At 43.4% G+C, this 22,824-nt stretch overlaps 1 protein-coding gene across 3 annotated transcripts in view; it reads right to left on the reverse strand.

Annotated features, from left to right (window-relative positions):
• Window positions 1-22,824, reverse strand: part of prkcaa (protein kinase C, alpha, a) — a 488,890-nt gene that overhangs the window by 256,810 nt on the left and 209,256 nt on the right. Inside the window, exon 1 of one of the 3 annotated variants that reach the window (XM_034187879.1) lies at window positions 18,965-19,067. The exons of the other annotated variants lie outside the window; for them this stretch is intronic. Coding sequence (XP_034043770.1) covers window positions 18,965-19,018 — 54 coding nt within the window. The 5' untranslated portion in view covers window positions 19,019-19,067. Of the gene's footprint in view, window positions 1-18,964; window positions 19,068-22,824 lie in introns of those variants that run through there. 3 annotated transcript variants of the gene reach the window in all.

Here is a 22,824-nt window from a genome sequence, read left to right on the forward strand (position 1 = left end):
GGCGCTTCCTTCGCCATTGCAGGTGCGGGCACTAGATGGCACCCTCCTCCCTTTAATCACACACAAGACACAACCAGAAACTCTGGTGGTGTCTGGAAACCATCGGGAGGAGATTGAGTTTTTTGTAACTCCTTCTACCTCCTGCGTGATTTTGGGCTTCCCTTGGATGTTGAAGCACAATCCCCGGATTGATTGGCCGTCTGGGGTGGTGGTTCAGTGGAGCGAAACCTGACATCGGGTGTGCTTAGGATCCTCGGTTCCTCCCGGTTCACAGGCTAAGGAGGAGGTCAAAGTCCCTCCCAATCTGACGGCAGTGCCGGTTGAGTACCACGATCTTGCTGACGTCTTCAGCAAGGATCTGGCACTCACCCTTCCCCCGCACCGTCCGTACGATTGTGCCATTGATTTGGTTCCAGGCGCTGAGTTCCCGTCCAGCAGGCTGTACAACCTCTCACGACCTGAGCGCGAATCAATGGAGACCTACATCCGGGACTCATTAGCTGCCGGGCTGATCCGGAACTCCACCTCCCCGATGGGGGCAGGTTTCTTTTTTGTGGGCAAGAAAGATGGTGGACTCCGTCCATGCATTGATTACAGGGGGCTGAATGAGATTACGGTTCGCAACCGATACCCGTTGCCATTGTTGGATTCCGTGTTCACCCCCCTGCATGGAGCCAAAATCTTTACTAAGCTGGATCTTAGAAATGCATATCACATGGTTCGGATCCGGAAGGGAGATGAATGGAAGACGGCATTTAACACCCCGTTAGGTCACTTTGAGTACCTGGTCATGCCGTTCGGCCTCACCATGCGCCCGCGACGTTCAAAGCCTTGGTTAACGACGTCTTGCGGGACTTCCTGCACCGATTCGTCTTCGTATATCTGGACGATATTCTCATCTTTTCTCCGGATCCTGAGACCCATGTCCAGCATGTACGTCAGGTCCTGCAGCGGTTGTTAGAGAACCGACTGTTTGTGAAGGGCGAGAAGTGCGAGTTTCACCGCACGTCTTTGTCCTTTCTGGGGTTTATCATCTCCTCTAACTCCGTCGCCCCTGATCCGGCCAAGGTTGCGGCGGTGAGAGATTGGCCCCAACCAACAAGCCGTAGGAAGCTGCAACAGTTCCTCGGCTTCGCTAATTTCTATAGGAGGTTCATTAAGGGCTACAGTCAGGTAGTTAGCCCCCTGACAGCCCTGACCTCTCCAAAAGTCCCCTTCACCTGGTCGGATCGGTGCGAAGCCGCGTTCAAGGAGTTGAAACGACGGTTCTCTACTGCGCCAGTTTTGGTGCAGCCCGACCCTAGCCGCCAGTTCGTGGTTGAAGTGGACGCCTCTGACTCAGGGATAGGAGCCGTGCTATCCCAGAGCGGAGAGACTGATAAGGTTCTTCACCCGTGTGCCTACTTTTCACGCAGGTTGACCCCGGCTGAACAGAACTATGACGTCGGCAATCGAGAACTCCTTGCGGTGAAAGAGGCTCTTGAGGAGTGGAGAAACCTGTTGGAGGGAGCGTCTGTGCCGTTCACGGTTTTCACTGACCATCGAACCTGGAGTATATCAGGACCGCCAAGCGGCTGAACCCCAGGCAAGCCCGCTGGTCACTGTTCTTCGGGCGTTTTGACTTCCGGATCACCTATCGCCCCGGGACCAAGAACCAGAGGTCGGATGCCTTGTCCCGGGTACACGAAGAGGAGGTCAAAACTGCACTGTCGGATCCACCGGAGCCCATCCTGCCTGAGTCCACTATCGTGGCCACCCTCACGTGGGACGTGGAGAAGATCGTCCGGGAGGCCCTGGCACAGAGCCCGGACCCAGGAACAGGTCCGAAGAACCGGTTGTACGTCCCACCAGAGGCCAGAGCTGCAGTCTTGGACTTCTGTCACGGTTCCAAGCTCTCCTGTCATCCAGGGGTGCGAAGGACCGTGGCAGTTGTCCGGCAGCGCTTCTGGTGGGCGTCTATGGAGGCCGACGTCCGGGAGTACATCCAGGCCTGCACCACCTGTGCCAGGGGCAAGGCAGACCATAAAAGGTCCCAAGGACTTCTCCAGCCGTTACCTGTGCCTCATCGCCGCTGGTCCCACATCGGCCTGGATTTCGTCACGGGCCTCCCGCCGTCCCAGGGCAACACCACCATCTTCACGATAGTGGACCGATTCTCCCAGGCGGCCCACTTCGTGGCCCTCCCGAAGCTCCCAACAGCCCAGGAGACAGCAGACCTCCTGGTCCACCACGTCGTCCGTCTGCATGGGATACCCACCGACATCATCTCAGATCGTGGTCCCCAGTTCTCCTCACACGTCTGGAGGAGCTTCTGCCGGGAACTGGGGGCTACTGTGAGCCTCTCGTCCAGGTATCATCCGCAGACCAATGGACAGGCAGAACGGGCCAATCAGGAATTGGAGCAAGCACTACGCTGTGTGATGTCCGCACACCCGACGGCCTGGAGTAAACATCTGGCCTGGATCGAGTATGCGCATAACAGCCAGGTGTCCTCTGCCACCGGCCTCTCCCCATTTGAGGTGTGTTTGGGGTATCAGCCCCCGTTGTTTCCCGTGGTGGAGGGAGAGGTCGGTGTGCCCTCGGTCCAGGCCCACCTGCGGAAGTGCCGTCGGGTGTGGCGCTCCGCCCGTTCTGCCTTGTTGAAGGCCCGGACAAGGGCGAAGACCCATGCAGACCGCCGGCGATCCCCGGCCCCTGCTTACCAGCCCGGGCAGGAGGTGTGGCTTTCCACGAAGGACATCCCCCTCCAGGTGGACTCCCTGAAACTTCAGGACAGATATATCGGACCATTCAAGATCCTCAAAGTCCTCAGTCCTGCCGCAGTGAAGCTCCAACTCCTGGCTTCACTGCGGATCCATCCGGTTTTTCACGTGTCACGAATCAAACCTCACCACACCTCACCCCTCTGTGCTCCCGGACCAGCGCCGCCTCCTGCTCGGATCATCGACGGGGAGCCGGCTTGGACGGTGCGCCGGCTCCTGGACGTCCATCGGATGGGCCGGGGGTTCCAGTACTTGGTGGACTGGGAGGGGTATGGACCCAAAGAACGCTCCTGGGTGAAGAGGAGCTTCATCCTGGATCCGGCCCTCCTGGCCGTCTTCTACCACCGTCACCCGAACAAGCCTGGTCGGGCGCCAGGAGGCGCCCGTTGAGGGGGGGGTCCTGTTGTGTGTGGGCCGCTAGAAGAGGAGGTACTGCTGGCCCACCACCAGTGGGCGCCCTGCCTGAAGAGCGGGCTTCAGGCACGAGAGGGCGCTGCCGCCACGGACACAGCCGGGGGTGACAGCTGTCACTCATTATCTCTTGACAGCTGTCACCCATCTACTCAACATCATCTCACTCCATAAAGACCAGATGTCATCTCCACCTCGTTGCCGAGATATCATACTTCATTGGAGGTAATATACTCAGCCGTTTGTGTTTTACACATCAATCTGTATATTGTGAGTCTTTGCAGGAGTACCTGTTATCCTCTGTCTGCGGGAGCTGATTGAGTGCTGGACTGCACTCTTTTCCCCTGAGGAATCACTGCGGTACTCTGCTACATATTGAGTGAGAGGTGGAGGTGGCATTCCCACCATTGTTGTTACGGGGTGTACACACACCCACACTTGACTGTCTTTGTTCTCGCCAGCAGTACCAGATCCGACAGTCGGGGATGGTGATCACCTGGGAATTCGGGACTTGGCGGCTCCAGTATTCACCAGGTTCGGTGGCGGCGGAAATCGTGTGGTTCTGGCTCTTCTCAGGACAGACGTCTTCTATCCTCGAGCCTGCCCACACGTCACCTTTGTGGATTGACTGTAATCATATTCTGAGATTGTCTGTATGTTCGTTGTGCTCCTTCACAACATTAAATTGTTAATTTTTGGCTCATCTATTGTCCGTTCATTTACGCCCCCTGTTGTGGGTCCGTGTCACTACACTTTCCCAACACAAAGGTTCTGTTAGAGAATTGCCAGATACTTGCATGTTGTATGTCCTTTGCTGTCTGTTGCCTTTCTTTCCTCGTTTTGCCTCCCCAGCTTCCGAAGCCTTGTCTTTGATCCAGACAGATACCAGGAGGACCAAACTTGATTGCTGCCTTGTGACCTTGACTGCGTCTTCCAGCTGTGCGCTCACAATGCTGAAGCTTTCCGCAGCTTAAGCTCAGGTAATGCTGGCCTCCCCCTTTAATTCCCGCATTAAAGCGAACTGTCTTTTCGTGATGTTCCAGGCGATTACAGTACGGCTCCCAAGTGGACCTGGACCCTGGCACTAACTACCTGCACCGCAACATCACTTTGGGAACTCCTCGGCTCCCGGCGTGGAGCACGTCTCGACTAAATGGCAGTTAAGTTCTCCTTTGTCTCAGGGGGATCCGGCTCTCACTTATTCCTGTTTGTGACTGTGCTAAGATAAAGAACTAATCAAAGAACTCTGTTTAAGAACTGCATGAACTCTGATATCAAACAATTGAAGAACCCAGCATAGCTGTATCAAGTCCTGCCTCACTGGAGCTTCACTCTCAATCACTTGTCCTCTGAGCTTGGGTTCAACTTATGAACTACGAACAATTGCTGAACAGTGAACTGTTTTTCTTAAGAAGATAACTTTATTTCATGAACTCTGAAACAACCTGTGTTAACCCTTTAATGAACAGTGACTGGTTGAGGCTCCAGCGTTACATGAGTGCATTTCACTCACCCTGTGTGTCTTCTTCCTTAGTTCCTGGTTGCAGAGGCGAGCGTCCCACTTGGCCCAGACTATAGAATCCTTTGTTGACACACTCCTTCAAGACTGGCTCGGGATACTGCAGCTCCCTAATTTCACTGCTAGAGTGTGGGCCGCTCTCCATACTGCAGGCACCCCAGAGCAGCATTTTGTTTTATTTATTGTAAATAAATAGATTTTCCTTTTGTACTCCTCTCCGTGTCCAGCTCCCTGCATTTGGGTCCATAGTCTGAAACGATTCGGTTCCACCCAAACCCCTAACCATAACAATTGTAAACCACCATTTTGACACATTAGCTCAAAACGGACACAACTGCTCTGCCTTTTTGGAACTTATTAAGGACATTGTCAAAAACTGTCAAAAACAAAGGTAAGGTGACCTGTATAATTGGTCATAAAAAATGCATTTGAATTGAGTGAGTTAAATGTGCACACCTTTAGTTCTGCGTTGAGGCGATCAGTGCATCCGGGCACTTATAATGAGATTTTAATCTGTTCAGTGGTGACAAGAAGCAGCTTTGTCTTGAGTTCTTTGTGCCTCATACAGTAATACTAATTTGTCTGTTTGCTTCTGCTTGCTAAGTGTTTGTGTTATAAATAAATACTGCACCAAATAAATTCATTTTGTTTCTTGTTGCATGATGTGGAACAAATGCAACTTAAAGACCAATGTAATTTACATATTTTTTTCCTTTGTTATGACATGTTTTGATAGATGCGACTAATATGATATGGGGCATGATATATATATATATATATATATATATATATATACACACACACACACACACACACACACTCACACACAGATAATATGGTAATCATCTGTATCTCTCTGACAACCCCAAATAACAAAGCTGTTTACATTAACTGGCTCTCCTTATTAAGATGAAGGTTTTGAGGTGCAGGTGGCACAAATAAAGATCTGTTTTTTCTTTTCTCAGAACTATAGAGCACATACACAAATTACAAGCGGCTTCACAACAACAATCACTCTGCAACACACACCTGCATGCTGGATCATGGACAGGGAAACGTGCCACACAGCAGCAGTGTTGTAGCTGATATTCCTTCAAAATGCAAGTAGTTCCCAAGATGAAATAAAGCTTTGTTCGCTTGCAAAAATATCGGCAGCACCAAACACTTCTGTCTAGCAACATCATGAATTCATAAGGTCTTTGTCAGATGTTATTCAAATATTACAGTCCGAGCTCCATAACCAATGACCATTACTGTTGAGTCCAGGCTAGAGTTGCATCGTACACTCAAAACAGCAACAACTACAATGCTAACAACCTAGCTTGTAATCATAGTTATGTTAGTGGTAGAAATAGGTGACGTGTGGAAGCATTCACCTTGGGTCTTGGATGGCAAGGAACAAGGACAGACAACTGATCCATCTCCACCTCTCTAAAGTTACCATTCATCTGCCGCAGTTGAGTCAAAACATGGGCGTCTCCTTAGCCTTTTCCAAGCGCTGCCGTCCTCTCATTTGACACAAAGTTATTCCAGCAGTACCCAAAAATCCTCAGAGGAGACCAGGTATCAAAGTCATCCAGTCATCACCTTAGGTCACTGGTTAGTGTCCAAGTCTCACAACTATACAGTAAGCCAGGAAGCACTAGGACCCAATTACATTCATTCTACCTCAAATATATTGGCATCGCCAAACAACTCTGTCCAGCTACTTCATGACTTCACAACCTCTTCCCAGGGATCTTTCAGCCTGAAAGGCAGAGGACCCAGAGGACATGAATGTCACTGCTGAGATACTTGAACGTCTCTACAAGTTCAATGCTTTCACTACATAGTTACACTTCAGACGGCCGAGCCCAGTAAGTCATTGAAGGCCTGGATCTTATTCTTGATCCATGACAAAGCCAAACCCAACTATGATGTCATTGCTTAAAGACAAGTCTAATTTATGAACCGTGAACCAGTCCCAGATGATAGCGCCAGCCAGTTTTGTTTACAGCAGAAGTAGCTGTAGTTCTGAGAGAGTAGAGGCAGAGGTTCTTATTTAATGTGTGGAGCCAACGAAAGCCCGAAGAATGTGTCCAGAAGTGCCCACGGCACGTGTCTCTCACTCCTCCCCACACTCCTGTTGAAAGTGCCAATTGGGAGTGTAGCTACAACCAAGAATCAAACCTGGATCGCTGGCATCTCAGTTCAACGTGCAAACCATTACGCCACCACCTCCCTAGACTCGATAGATATTCAATATCATCAATGATATATGCCAGCAGTAAACTTCCAGACGGTTTTCTCCTCAGAAAACCTGATTTATAGAGAAAAAGCTGAGCAGAGTTTCCTAAAACCATGATGTCATATTTCAGGTCTGAGGACATCAACTCTGCAAACCTCCTCGCTGAGAGAGAGCGAGCGAGCGCAAGAGCCAGAGAGAGCGCTCTTGCTTTCAGTCTGTGGTTTTTCCTCAGGAACTGTCCTCTCTTCTTCTTCACTTCCAAAGAAATCCAACTAATGAACTGAATCCATGTAAACCCGGTTTTTCCAATTATTGGATGACTGAAGTGCATGTAAATGCGAAAGATCAGGTCATTACAGTTATCTTAATACTAATGTTTATCTGATTATCATTATGGTCATGTAAACGTGGCCAATGATCTCTTTTGGTGTCATATAAAATAATATGCATTTCCTCATAATGCATATTAATACACCCTAATGCATTACTGTCCTCTGTCATATTTAGTAAGTAGTCAAGAAAAAAATTTTGAGTTCAGAAAAGTTCAGAATAAAAAAAAAAAAAGAAGCCAATTTGCAAATCATGGTTCCTCTGTAGGTTTTACTTAAGATGCCAACACTTCAACGTCCAGTTACGTTTTTAACAAGGTCCCACTTTGACTTGCTCATTAACCAGTGGAATGTTAAAAAAAAAAAAGAGAGAAAGATTTCAACACCAACAACATTTTTGTTGCAGTGGGCCTTTTAAAAAAGAGGTGGCCAACACCCTGGCACTAGGGACCTGACTAAGAACACAGATGAAATGCTCCACTGCTTTTGCCTGTGGCACAGAGTTCAATCTGTCTCGAGCACAGCAGGTTTCTAAGCCTTATTACCACAACATGTCTCCAACATGTACTGGAATTTGTCAAATCCTTCACCTCCTCAATGATTTATCCTTTCAATATGAAACACCCATATTACACGTTAGATTTGTGGATAAGGTCTAGCTCTTACTTGTATACAGAGAATCAAGATGATGTGTGATTTTGTGCTACTGGATATCAAACTGAACTAAATAGATTCCTCTCAAATTAACTGATTTGAGGTGATGTATTTTACACAATTATATCCATCAAATATTTGATAAAAATCATTGAATATACAAGAAAAGCACACAGAATATTAGTGGAAAAGAGGAGCTCTTAAAGCTCTGCCATGTCACGCTCATGTCAGTTCTGTCCTTTACTGTTATTCTGTCCCAGTTATCTGTGCTGTGTACAGACTCTGTGTGCAATCAGAGGAAAAATCACTGCAGATTTACAAGGTTCAAATGTGTTGTGCCGGTTATGTGGACATCAATGATGCAGCAGCCACAAACCCACACAGCAGCTTGTACGTCAAACCTCTCAGTTTCATCTGCTGAGCACCTCTTGTGAAAGGGGAAGCGTTTGCATTATTAATGGTTGTACTGTAAAGAACTGATGTTACTTAAGCTGCTGGTAATATAAAACCTGCAAGTCCAGTGGAAAGATTTTTTTGTTTTAATCACAGCCGCACAGACTGTACTAATCCTTCAAAATATGGCTTTTTTAAGCAAAGAATGTGACTGAATTTAATAATTTTGCTTGCTATTTAATTTATACATGCAGTAATTAGTGAGTGTTTGCACTTTCCACTCAGTTCTGTTTCTGTTCTTGTAAACAGATGCTCCTATCCCCCCCCACCTCCACATATAGCAGATAGGAATGTTTATTGACCACACATCAAAACTGCAGCAACTGCATATCACGATAGACAATTTAATATTGTGAAACCTGACTTGCATGGAAATCTCAATTCAAACTGCGGGTGTAAACCTTTGTGAATATTCAACATGCAGGATTGTTGGTCTAGTGGACCCGTTGTTCAAAGGTGGAGGCCACTGGGCCTAAATAGCCAAGGTCCAATTTGTCTACCAAAAAGACTTTACCAAACGAACTGGCAAAGGTTCAGTAAACAGGATGTCAATCACACTGGCAGAGGTACAGACAGTCGTGAGGAAGAGGCATGGTCCAAAAGCAAGGGGTGTTCAAACACAGAGAGGCAGATTCACAGGCGGTGGCAAAAAGGGAGGTCAAAAGCAAGCGAGGTTCATACACAGACAGACAACATCACTATGGCGAACAAGAAGGCTGGAACGAGGGCAAACGCACAAGGCAGGAAGCTCAAAGAACTGGCAAAAAAGGACTTGAAACACAAGGCTTAAATACAGGGAGGGTAATAAGAGCCTGATGTTAATTAGGTGCAGAGAAAGGTCAGGAAGAGGGCGTGGTTCGATGAGACACACAAGACAAGAGTAGAGTGACAGGTGGGCGTGACAGACAGAAGCAGATACAACAAGTGCACGTAACTCCCCAAAACCAACATTGATAAAAATACCTAAAATGAAGATGAGCCAAAAACCAAAGACCCAGTAAAATGCCAGCAAGAAAAGAATAACAAGAAAATAAAAGTCAAAGACTAAAAGTAGAATGGAACTCACCACGTGGCTAACTGCTGATGATCTTGTTCACATAAAATCCTTAGAAGATTGCCTTGCAGCAGTGAGAAGTTGGATGTCTAGAAACTTCCTACTTTTAAACTCTGATAAGACTGAAATGATGGTTCTTGGTCCAGTGAGATATCGGCATCAATTTGACCAGTTAACGCTCAGCCTCGGCTCGTGTGTCATACATCACACTGACAAAGTGAGGAACCTTGGGGTAATTTTTGATCCTTCATTGTCCTTTGGCCTCCACATTAGAAATATTACTAGGACTGCTTTCTTCTACCTGCGAAATATAGCGAAGATTCGTCCCATCCTGTCTATGGCTGATGCTGAGACCCTGATCCATGCATTTATCTCTTCAAGATTGGACTGCAATGTTCTATTTTCTGGTTTACCGCAGTCTAGCATTAGGGGTCTCCAATTGGTTCAAAATGCTGCAGCCACACTTTTGACACGAAGCAGAAAGTTTGACCATATTACACCCATTTTAGCATCCCTTCACTGGCTTCCTTGTCCCAGTGAGATCAGATTTTAAGGTTCTGCTACTAACCTATAAATTATTCATGGACTGGCACCTCCCTACCTAGCTGACCTAATTAATCCTTACGTTACCGGCCCGGGCTTTACGTTCTCAGGGTGCAGAACTACTTTGTGTCCCTAAGGTGAATAAGAAGTCACAGGGTCACAGAGCTTTCTCTTATCGTGCCCCTGTTCTGTGGAATGATCTCCCTGCGTCAATAAAACAGTCAGATTCTGCGGAGACTTTCAAGTCCAGACTTAAGACGCACTTATTTTCCCTTTCATATGGCTAGCATACTGGTACAGTTTTGTTTTACGCTTTTTACTCTTTTAATTCATTTATTAGTAACTGGAGTGTGCCGCGGCCTCAACTTTACCTAAATTCTGGGTCTTTTAGTGAAGTTTAGGGCTAGTGGCCAGTGATCACCTTAGTATTTCTCTGTTTTTCTTGTTGTTTAATGCTGGCAAATTATACAGTATTTTTTGTCTTTCTGATGCCTGATTCTGTTTTTTCTCTCTGTTTAAGGTGCAGCTCCATCAAGAGTTGTGAGTTGTATTTGTGTTGGCGATCCTCCTGTCCCGTGCGCCAATAGCATTTCTTGTATATTCGTCCGTGAATTGTTCTGTGAATTGTTCTGTAATTTATGTTTGTAGCATGGCCCAAGCAGAGGGTCACCCCTTTGAGTCTGGTCTGCTTGAGGTTTCTTCCTCAGACAGAGTTTTTCCTTACCACTGTTGCTCTGGGGGTTGGTAAGGTTAGACCTTACCTGTGTGAAGCGCTTTGAGGCAACTCTGTTGTGATTTGGCGCTATATAAATGAAAATAAATTGAAATTGAAATTAAAGTATAACAGATAATACAGCCAATGACTAAAATGAAAAGCAGAATGAAAGAACAACAAGAAAATAAAAGAGAGACTAAACTAGAACAGAACTCACCATGTGGCTAAAGTATAACATAATGCAACAAATGCCTAAAGTGAAAAGCAGAAAATCAACTATCTGGGCCAGACAGAAAAACAAAGAGAGGGAAACAGAATAAGACAGGGGACAAAACATGACACAGGGCTGGACTGGGGCCAAAACATGACAAAAAGGTCAACCATTGGGATCAAGGTCATGCCTGCTAGTTTATTGGTCCACTCTTGCCAAATCCTTTTGCTGATTTCTAACAAATTTGATATGTCAAAGAGGGCTGACCTGATATTGCCTTGAAAGAATTCATTTTGGCAAAGTTCAACGAATTTGATCTTCAATCCAATTTGGCCAAATGTGGTATACACTTACAGTAGGTAGACTCCAGAATTGCCTTGACAAGGTCAGACAGGAATCAATCACTGTGATGAAGGTCTAGGTAACTGAGATCTAATGTCAGTACCCCTCACTGTTTTGATGTCCATTCAGTGGTCGCAATTTTAGATATAGAAAGGAACACCTACATTTCCTCAATTTCTGTTCACAGCACTAATTCTGAAACACTTTAACCACCCCAACAATAACAATTTTATTCAGCGTTACACTGTTTATCTTTTTGCACAGGCTATAAAAAGGAATACATTTCCCCACAAATGATGCTGTGTATTCTTTATTACTGTTCATGTATCAGTGTCATCCACCTGAATTTGATATTTTTCAAGAATGTGAAATACTACATCGTTCAGTTTTACCATTACTTGCCTTAAACGGACTGTCCCTATCATCAGCACCTGCTTCTTGACATCTTCCTTAATGGAAAAAAGTAACAGCACAAGCACAAATATATTACACCTCTCAGAGTTTCTTAATCATGCAGGGCTGATGGCCAAGTGGTTAATGCGCTTGGTTTCAGTGCAGACGGTTCCGGGTTCAAATCCCACCCCTGCCACATTTCTCCATGTAATGTGGAGTTGCGTCAGGAAGGACATCCGGTGTAAAACCTGTGCCAATTCAACATGCAGATCCACATTGGATTTGCTGTGGCGACCCCAAGTGCAAACAAGGGAGCAGCCGAATTGACTTACAGAGTTTCTTAATCATGTTTGATTTGTCTTTAAGAAAGCGAATGACCTGAAAATGAGGGAAATGACTTAGGAACAGAAATAGCCAGTCTGAAATAACACGTCACACAGACTGGAAACAATCTCCACCTGTGGCCCTTACTGTACAATCACTGATTCTCCAGTGTATTCACTATCTGCAGCTCTGTCCTTGGAACAAACTCTGCAGCACTTTATGTGAGGAACAACAAACTCTTGGTTGCCTTGAATAAGAACCTTAAAACTGTGCTTCTGAATAATCTAGTGGCTCTTAAAAGCATCTCTGCAAGGAATTTGTGTACTTCACTTCTTCTGCAGAAGAGTTGTGAGTCATAACGTGCAGGCAGCCTAGATACTGCAGTTCTTCATGATATCGGTTGGCCACAGGAGTTATTGCAGTCCTGGATAGCACGCCTGGGAGGCAGCAAGCCTTGTAATATGTGTGGTTGCCATTAGCAACAGTTCTGCTAAGTGCAAAAGAATGGGTATTAAAAGCAATATTTCAGCTGCATCATATATTTTGATTTGGCAAGGGTAAAAATACTGCATTTTTAAAGGAAAACGGCTCACAACATTTACTGTGAACGCAACAATTTGCAACTACAGATTCAGATCAAATCATGCAGGACTGCTATATATTGAAGTGAAATCCAGAAAGCACACATTATGCAGTATGGCACCCTTACACACAAATGTGGCAATGACCAACAGTATCTTGTAAAAGTACTAAATTATGCTGCCCACTATAAAAACAGAGGGTCAGTAGAGGTGAGTTATAAAAGCTCAGAAATTTTCTGAATGCTAATAAGAGAACACCAATAAAAATGTGGCCTCAACATGGAAAATAAAATTAATTCTGTAATGTTCCAATAATACAGATATTTAAATGTCTCCAGCAGAGTTTACATTCTGGACTATGACACATATGCAGTGGATGAATGAATCACAGGCTTGCACCATATGAATTTGAATAAATCTGAATTATGATCACTGATACATTCTGAGCGATGTAATATTGAAAAGCTGGAGTCATATCAACACAGGATGAACCTGCATTACCATTACTACTATGGAGCCAGACTGTTCTCTGCTGTTTCAGCTTCCGTGCGGCTCCTGGCACAAACTATTTAAAGAGTCTGGGTTGATGATCTTGGGAGGCACACTGACATATCTCCAGTTACAGAGGCCCGGCTGTGCTGTTGTAGAGAGGTTATACACCTCCATTAAAAACAAGAGTCAATTAAATGGACTTTTACACGTAACACACTTGACAGCATATGTAGCTGGCACAAGCAGCAGATGTGGAATGGAAATGGAAGCTTCGATGGATGTTTTCAATGCGTAGTCCATATTTATCAGGAATCACAATTGCACTTCAAAGACAATTTAACAGAAAAATCTATTTATTACCCACGGAAGCCCATTTTGTTTTGGTTTATCTGATTAATATTTGAGAAATATAGAATGCAATGCTGAAGGCCCCTTCACACATCGTGCAAAGTTTTGTCGAATACGACGAAACAGCGCAAAACAGTTCGAATTAGCGCACCATGAAACATCGCGCCGACGGGCAGGCATGCACAATCCCGGTGCGAGGGTTCGTGCACGTGATGTGTGATGATGATGTGTAACCACATCTCACCACATCAGGCCGGTTATGTGGAATAAATAAAACATAAAAACCAGCTGGTACCTGTGGAACCACATCGCACCGCTTATGTAGAATAAATTTAAAAAAAAAAAAAGCGGCATCCTAATTAAGCCTCAACTAAACAGGAGGGTGCTGCCAGATCTTTCCATCTCCAGAGTGGTAACACTTGGCTCATGTTTAGTGTTGTCTTGTGCAACTTGTCTGTGTTTATTCCCTGTTTGGATTTTCCTTTGGTTATTGTAATTTTTGTTTTGTTCATTCTGCAGCCACCAACAGTTCCACTGGCTCATCAGGCTTCCTGCATCTGCAACCCATCCTACAGTGCCTTCACCTCCTGGTCTCCACCACACCACCAATAACCTGAACACCATTACAATAAATTTTAATTATTCATTATTATTTCATGCCTCATTGCATTTCAGTTCCCAGTAATCTCATAACAATTATAGCCTGCAGCTCCAAAAACAAACAAACAGTAATTTCCATCACTTTTGGCCATTGCACAAATAAAAATGACCTTTGTCATCCTTTTTGCCATTTTACCAAAATAAATCCATACCATTCAGTCATAGATAGTCCAAACAATACATTTTTGGAATCTTTATGTTCACACAAGTAATATGGTATAACTTTCAATATGACTGCACATTTTTTAAATCTTGACCCCTGTGTAATTCTTCAATGAGGTCAGCTCCAGGAGCCCCCACCTCTGAAAATAAACATGAATTAATTTAGAATACGTGTGCCAAATTTGGTGCTTTAGTCGCAAAATGAAGAATTGTTATGGAAATTTTAACTAAGCTGCACCACTACAGGGTACTTGTCAAGATGTCAATATGTCAGCATGTTAGTCAGTAAGTCCCTTCAGCTTCTCCATTGTTTTTCACTCTGTGTCACCACAGCAAAACCGAAGTGGATTTGCATGTGAATTGGTACCAATTTTATGCCAGATGCCCTTCCTAACCAACCTCACATTACACAGAGAATGGGCAGGGGTGGGGTTTGAACCAAGAACCCTCCGCACTGGAAGCAAGCGCACTAAAAGACCGAAATTAAATTTCCTAATGTAATTTTTTTTAAATTATGTAATATACTTTTTGTCTATTTTATTAATCAAAGTAACAACCTTTTCACACGATGAACATCCTGATTACTTTGGAAGTCTAAATCTCAATGCATAATTCCACAAAGACAAGAAATTGGAGAAAATCAATCACTAAACTGATCAATACGATGTTCTAGTAAAACCATGTGATCAATCAGAGGAAGGCAGTTTTAAAAGTAAAAGGTTGTCACATGGGTAAATATTCACTTATTCAGTCTTTACGGCTTCACAGTCATATTTATTCATTTGATATTTCAAAGCTTTACCACTTTTTTTTTGTTACATGCCTAAGATTTCTGCAAACTACTGTAGGTGTAATGTCTTTTGTCACCAGTCCTACATTTTACATCTGTCTCTCAGCCAGAGCAGTTCATTGCTAATGGCGCAGTAATCGGCTTTTGTCTGAATCCTGCTGAATGAATTAGAATTATTATTTAGAGTTATACTGTGAATACATAACCCCATCCAGGGATCAGGGTCACAGTCAGTGTGTGATGATGTCACAACCACTAGCTGGAGGACAAACGACTGACTCTGACTGCAATATGAAGCAAGAGAACAACCAAGAGTTTCAGCTGTTTCTGGCATTACTGCAAGTACTGGAAAACTTAAATCACTTTTCCAAAAGTATGTGTCTAGTGATCCGAAACTGAATGCACTGCCTGCTGCTGCTTAGCTGATGAAATTCAGCCCTAAATGGCTTTCTTGGGTATTGCTTCCACTGGGAAAAACAGATCTTCTCGATATCAACTATCCACTCAGGCGTTACTTTCCCTCTCGTTAGTAGCATGAGTAGGGATGGGTATTGATATGGTTTTATCGATAGATGCCATTATTGATTCTGCTTATCGATCCGATTCCTTATGGATTCCCTTATCGATACCTCGTGAATTTTGTACTAAAAGTAGGCTTTACAGGTTTCTATGTATTTCCTTGAGTCTTAAAGTAAATAAATATGAAATTAGTCACTGTATCCTTGATCTCTGGACATAAATAAAATAAATAAAACTGTGTTTGCTTGAGTTATTAATTCAGTCTGAATTCTATCGTTCTATCTTGACTTGTCAGAGAGCCGCGCAACGTTTGGAGCTGTGTGAACAGAACGGAGGATGATTCTCGTTTCTTTCTCGCAACAAGACAGGAGTCCCAGTTAGTAACTTTAATCCGCACAAAAGTGAATCACAACTCATATTCAGGGATGAAAGTGGTGAAAAACAAAAAAAGCTGAAACCCAAAATTACCCCCCAACACCACCTGCACGAAAATGTTTGAATTCTAGAAGCTCTGAAATGCAATCTGGGACTATTCCAGACAATAAACTGGAGTGAGTGCAGCATCCATTTAGGTGAGAAAAAAAAAATTACAACTTTCCTTATTCAAATTATTCCAGTAGTATTCTGCTCTTACTAGGATGCAGCAATTTTCTAGTTTTGGCAGAAAGTTCTGGAGGAAATCACTGAGAAATTAACAAACTGAAAATATGGTTTGACCGAAACAAACTGTCACTGTCAACTTAAATAAGACAGGGATGAAATGGAGGTGTGAGAGTCACTAGGTGTTCACAGGAAACATTTATTTCTGTATGTATTTATATATTTATGTTAGTTGCTATTATATATTTTCTGTTGTGTTTCTATTCAGGTTCTTTTTGTCTCTTTCTCTAAAATTGTATATAATAATCATTAGATTATTAATATATAAGCAAAAATAAATTTAAGGAATACTACAATTTGAAAACAAATGCACCCGAACGTGATGACGGCTGCAATTGCTAAATCCTAACTTTTAACATTGAAAATGCCATAGACATGCTAACGCATTAGCATCGCTCCCGTTTTTAAGTTATAAATACATCTATCAATGTTTCAGAAGACCATAACAGGTCGGTTTAACATAGAAAAGGTAAATAATACTCACAGACGTATGCTCTTTAGGGTTTTAGCGGGGGAAAATTAAGCGAAAGAAAGAAATAAACGAAGCACATCGACCGAAGCATTGCTTCAATCTGCCGAACCACGCTTCGATTGGTTCAAGGTTCAAAGCAAAGCCGCGCTGCAGAAAAGTTGATTAAGGACCCGCTGCAGGGGTCTGTATCAATGTAGAGAAATGATCATTTTCCTGACAACAACCCGCCAAAACAATGGCCACTCTGAAGGACCGATGACAGAATCGTTAAGCACAAAGCTTATTGATGTCGGTGGATCGAATCATTTCTTAACAATACCCGAAAGGAACCGGTTATCGATACCCATCCCTAAGCAGAGCAGTAAAGTCTTGGTGAAAACCCTTATCTTTTAATGATAGAGGCCAAACTTAACACAGCCAATATTGTCAAGCTAGCTTTGCAAGTGCAAAGACGTTTTGATAATAACACAAACGTTTACAAAATGCAACCCCAAGATGAACCACAGTTCCTTCATTGGCATCGGCAATGATTGATATTTAGATAAATTGGAGTCCGCTGGTCTTTAAAAACAGGCATCAGTGCTGGATGATACAAAAAATAAATAAAAAACTGGAATCTGGCAAGATACAATACAGATAACATAAATTCCTATTTAGTAGACCTATTTCGAGATAGATATGTTCAGCTTTAGCAATGTCTTTATTTAATCAGTGAGTGAGTGCTTTCAGCAGATCTGGCAATTTCACGGTTCTTTTGTGCGACTGATTAAAAAAAATATTTCCAAACAAATCACACAAACTACACAAATCACTCTGTCATGAAAAGTTTGCTGCAGATTCCACAGGCCAGTGTCATATCTTTATTTGTTTACAAAATGAAGCTCAATCTTCCTGCATTCCTGGGTGAGTTATTTGGCTTTTAAAGCAAAGAAAATATTGTGAAGCTTGTGTGGCATGTCGCCAGCAGCATCTCAGTGTTCCCTGTGATTAGCAGAGCCACCAGAGGATTAAGGGAGCCAGTCAGGCGAGTGGGTCGGTAAAATTTCTGTAAGTAACTCCATAATAACCGCAGCATATTACATTCTAAAATTTGGGGACCCTGATAGATGCACAAGACAAGCAGCGAACCTCTTATTTGAGCCATGTTGGCACCTTTTAACATCATAATTATTTTTTATATCAGTTTTATTAGCAATGATGGCACAGAGGGACATGTCCACCACACAAAGCCTTTTATTTGCACTCAGTTTATGAAGGGTCATTGCTAATACCAGGGTCCTGGTGGCCACTAAGGCCACTGTTATCTCCACTGTGTCGAGTGAAAACACCGGATAGAATCCTCACAATTAAACCATTTTACTTTGTTAGAATGTTACTTGACATCACCTATATCTATCAGGATTTCAAAACCTTCAAATCTGAATATACAGCAATTATTACAGAATTAATGAGATCTTTTGTGACCCCTCTCACGGTCCCACGTACTAAATACCATTAAGTACATGCCATGCTAATAATGGGGAGGAAATCAATAAACAATTCCATAAATAAATTAATTTTAGTCATGAATCAGGGCTATAGGCTTAGTCCCAGAGGTCACTTGCCATTCCAGGCAAGTTGGGGGGCAAATCTACTTGCTGCATTTAATAATCCATTGAGTATTTGCAAATACAGAGTACTGATCTGGTAGTTGTATTTACTGCAAGCACATTAAAATGAATCTGGTGTGCATGCTTGACAAGATACAGCTCTGCCATGCTAAGAATAATAATAATATAATAATAATAATAAAATCACCTTCAATTAAAGCATGCCCCTTTATGTTTTATTTTTTCTAAGTAAACAGATATTTTTTATATTGCTCCTCAATTCCACTTAGCACAAAATTGCAAGACTAAAAAAATAGGACACTCAGGGTACTACTCATATCAATAATAAACATTTTAACTGTTAAAATATATTTATTCAATTCTGTATTGAGTGGGATCAAGACAGAAATACAGAAACAACTGAAGAAATGTAGAAACAGAGAAAAAATGGTGTAACACAGAATATTCCAAGTATGGAAATGTTTTATTATTCCTCTTTTATGACTAAAATGTATGTATCCATCTATATGTGTGTGTGTATGTATGTACGCATGTCTGAATTGTTTTAATTCTTAAAATTATTAATTTATTAATTCATTGATACATATGTCACTTTGTGATTGATGTCAAAGAGCAGCAGTAAAGAGACAGTCTGGTGTGGCTGCAGACTGGTGATAGTGTGTACACACTTTAGTGAAATGACAGGAAAGGCACCTCCTCAGCAACAAACAACAGCTGGGCTTTGGTTACTTACGTCTGTGTCGGGTCCCTTATCTGCTCCCTGGGCAGGAAAACGTGACAAATTCATGGCACCGCTTGTGGACCACAAAACAGCCAAACTGCAGGCAAGGACAGGATGGGTACAAGGAAAAAGAGGGAGAGTGAAAAGATTCATTCAGGTGGCATTATTTTGAAGTGATAAGTAGACATGAACAAGATGAATATATCAAAAGAAAAGGGACATTTTTGATAAGCGATGAGCCGCTGGAGAGATAACAGATGTCTGGGCTCTGCTCCTTATCGTGTGCCCAGATGGTCAGGCCAGCCTGCAGGCTGACTGCTCTCACTGCCAGTCCAGTGCCACCCGTCCTTAGAAACACACCAAGCTCCATAACACCACAAACACAGCACACAGACTCACATTCTTATGCATGTGCAACCCCAACACCAGCTTCCTGACATCAAGATAAACCTATGCAAAAGCAGAAGCACTCACTGTCTATGCACAGACGCAGCACCCAGGGCATCTGCACCTACGCAGTGTCAGTGCACGCCATGTCATTTTCAATCCTAAGCGTCAGGTCACAGAGTGCATTAGTGTCTGCAGCCCAAGCAAGCGGGCCACTCTGAAGATGGAAGAACACCTGAGCTGGCTCACAGAAGCTGAGTGACACCAGGGACGAGACAGGCTGAGGGGGATAATTGCAAAAAACAGAAGCTTTGCTGTTCTGGTCCTCGTGTCCAGGCAGATGCTTCAGAGATGTGTCTTGATACGTATTTATTCTGCAGCTCTTTCTTGTCCTCAGGGCTTTAAAGGAAGAAACTTGCAAAATGAAAGAAAAGCCTCTGAAGCTGTGGTTTTCTCGATCAGACTCCATTAGTGGTTGCTCTTGCATCAGTGACATGATGCATTTACAGGGACCTTGCTTGAATGTACCACAGTCTTTCAATCCAACAGAAAAGCAGTTCACAATGTTCATCCTTCAGTCACATCCACCTACAGGTTGACTTTCTGCTACATTCCCTCAAGTCACTCTGCCAATCACAAACAGCTGAAAATGTTTCTGTGAAGGCTCTCCGTTGTCCAGGGTGTTTCCATAGTAAAGAAGCTTGAATCTTCAACTGGACTGGGTTGCTTGACGCGAGGACGTTTCGCTTCAAACTGCAGACGCTTTCTCAGCTAAAATTCTTGATCTGGTAGTCTGACTTCTGTCTTGACTCTTGTAGAGAAGAACAAGAGTCAAGACATACCAGTATCTGAGATACATGTAACTATGTCTGTACCAACCTGGTCTCACGGCAAGTCGTGATTCAGCAGCACGAAATAAACAATCTATTGGTTCGTGATATTGTGACGAAAAGGACGCCATTTTCATCACGGCAGCACAAATTAATTCTAATACATTACGTGATGGCTGCACGAAATTATAAATGAAGCGGGGGGGGGGGGTGCTTATGGTTAGGGTTAGGCGTAGGGTTAGGTTATGGTTAGGGTTAAGAATAGTGAGTTAAGAAAAAACCCCGTCACGAAAATTTGACTCATTTCGTCACAGAAGCACGAAAAAAAAAAACGTAAGATTGGGCTGGTCTGTACAAACTGGAAGGTTTATGAATGTTATACAAGGGCTGTCAATAAAGTAACGGTCCTTTTTATTTTTTTCAAAAACTATATGGATTTCATTCATATGTTTTTACGTCAGACATGCTTGAACCCTCGTGCGCATGCGTGAGTTTTTCCACGCCTGTCGGTGACGTCATTCGCCTGTGAGCACTCTTGTGGGAGGAGTCGTCCAGCCCCTCGTCGGAATTCCTTTGTCTGAGAAGTTGCTGAGAGACTGGCGCTTGTTTGATCAAAATTTTTTCTAAACCTGTGAGACACATCGAAGTGGACACGGTTCAAAAATTAAGCTGGTTTTCAGTGAAAATTTTAACGGCTGATGAGAGATTTTGAGGTGATTCTGTCGCTTTAAGGACTTCCCACGGTGCGAGACGTCGTGCAGCGCTCTCAGCGCGTCGTCAGCCTGTTCAAGCTGAAAACCTCCACATTTCAGGTCTATTGATCCAGGACGTCGTGAGAGAACAGAGAAGTTTCAGAAGAAGTCGGTTTCAGCATTTTATCCGGATATTCCACTGTTAAAGGAGATTTTTTAATGAAAGACGTGCGGACGGCCGCGTCGGGACGCAGCCGCCGCGATGCTCCGCCACAGGAAAAACACCTCTGTTGAAGCCTTAAGGACAAGTTGGAACATGTCCTGCTGTTAAACAATTTCTCATATACTCACTCCACTGAAAGCCATCAAAAGCCACCTGGATTTTACAAATGGTTATCAACACGGAGGTGTTTTTCCTGTGCCGCCGCACCGCGTCGGCTGCGTCCCGACGCGCAGACCTGTCCGCATCTTTCATTAAAAATCTACTTTAACATCAAAAGCCGCCTGGATTTTAAAATGGTTATCAACACGAGGTGTTTTTCCTGTGCCGCCGCACCGCGTCGGCTGCGTCCCGACGCGCGGACCGTCCGCACGTCTTTCATTAAAAAAATCTCTTTAACAGTGGAATATCCGGATAAAATGCTGAAACCGACTTCTTCTGAAACTTCTCTGTTCTCTCACGACGTCCTGGATCAATAGAGCCTGAAATGTGGAGGTTTTCAGCTTGAACAGGCTGACGACGGCGCTGAGAGCGCTGAGCGACGTCTCGCACCGTGGGAAGTCCTTAAAGCGACAGAATCACCTCAAAATCTCTCATCAGCCGTTAAAATTTTCACTGAAAACCAGCTTAATTTTTCGAACCGTGTCCACTTCGATGTGTCTCACAGGTTTAGAAAAAATTTTGATCAAACAACACGCCAGTCTCTCAGCAACTTCTCAGACAAAGGAATTCCGACGAGGGGCTGGACGACTCCTCCCACAAGGAGTGCTCACAGGCGAATGACGTCACCGACAGGCGTGGAAAAACTCACGCATGCGCACGAGGGTTCAAGCATGTCTGACGTAAAAACATATGAATGAAATCCATATAGTTTTTAAAAAAAAATAAAAAGGACCCTTACTTTATTGACAGCCCTCGTATAATAAAACACAGTTGTTCATTTTAACATTAAAAATCACTTTGACCAATAAAATGACTGCTTTTTTGCCTGCTTCTTCCTTCCATTATCATTCACTGTGTCACTCATATTTTTCTTGGCACATGCCCAAAGAGAATATATCAGTCATTGTACTATTTACTGTAAGGCAGTTTTCCTTAAGCACACAGTACGCACAAATACAAAAACTCTCATGAAGATCTGGAAAGAATTATATAATGGCCTATTGATCAGTGAAAACTAAATAGTTCCTTAAAGCCTCATTTTGTAATTTAAGCTCTTATTCAACAGAACATGTTTTTGCTTTATGAGGCTGGATAAAATCAATATTTAGTGGTTCACAGCTGCAGGGATCATGGTCTACAAGACATGTGAAATATCAACAATATAACAACATATATAAAAATATTCCACATTCAATACAGTGATTTTGAACAGAAACATAAAGAAAATTAACTGAGCAATAAAATAATAATGATAGAATTGATTAGGATTATGCAGACATAATATTAGTAGAATGTTTCTTACTTTGTTTGTTTAGTGGGGGAAGCCACAGACATTAATCTTGGTCAGAAACACATCTTTGGTCAACAGAAACTACACATACCTCAAAGACACAGTACATACTGTGTTTTTAAACTTCCCTGGAAGAACCTGAACACTGCAAGATAAGTGTAATGTAGTGAGACTATTCCATCTAAAATGGAACCAGTTTATCTTTGACAAATACAGAGCCCATCCACCGTGTTTAATCCACAGTGGTTCCAAACTGTTTGAGTTATGACTTTGGCCTAATCCCAATGCTA

The sequence above is a fragment of the Thalassophryne amazonica genome, chromosome 15 (assembly GCF_902500255.1).
Source record: "Thalassophryne amazonica chromosome 15, fThaAma1.1, whole genome shotgun sequence".
Classification (NCBI taxonomy): Eukaryota; Metazoa; Chordata; class Actinopteri; order Batrachoidiformes; family Batrachoididae; genus Thalassophryne; species Thalassophryne amazonica.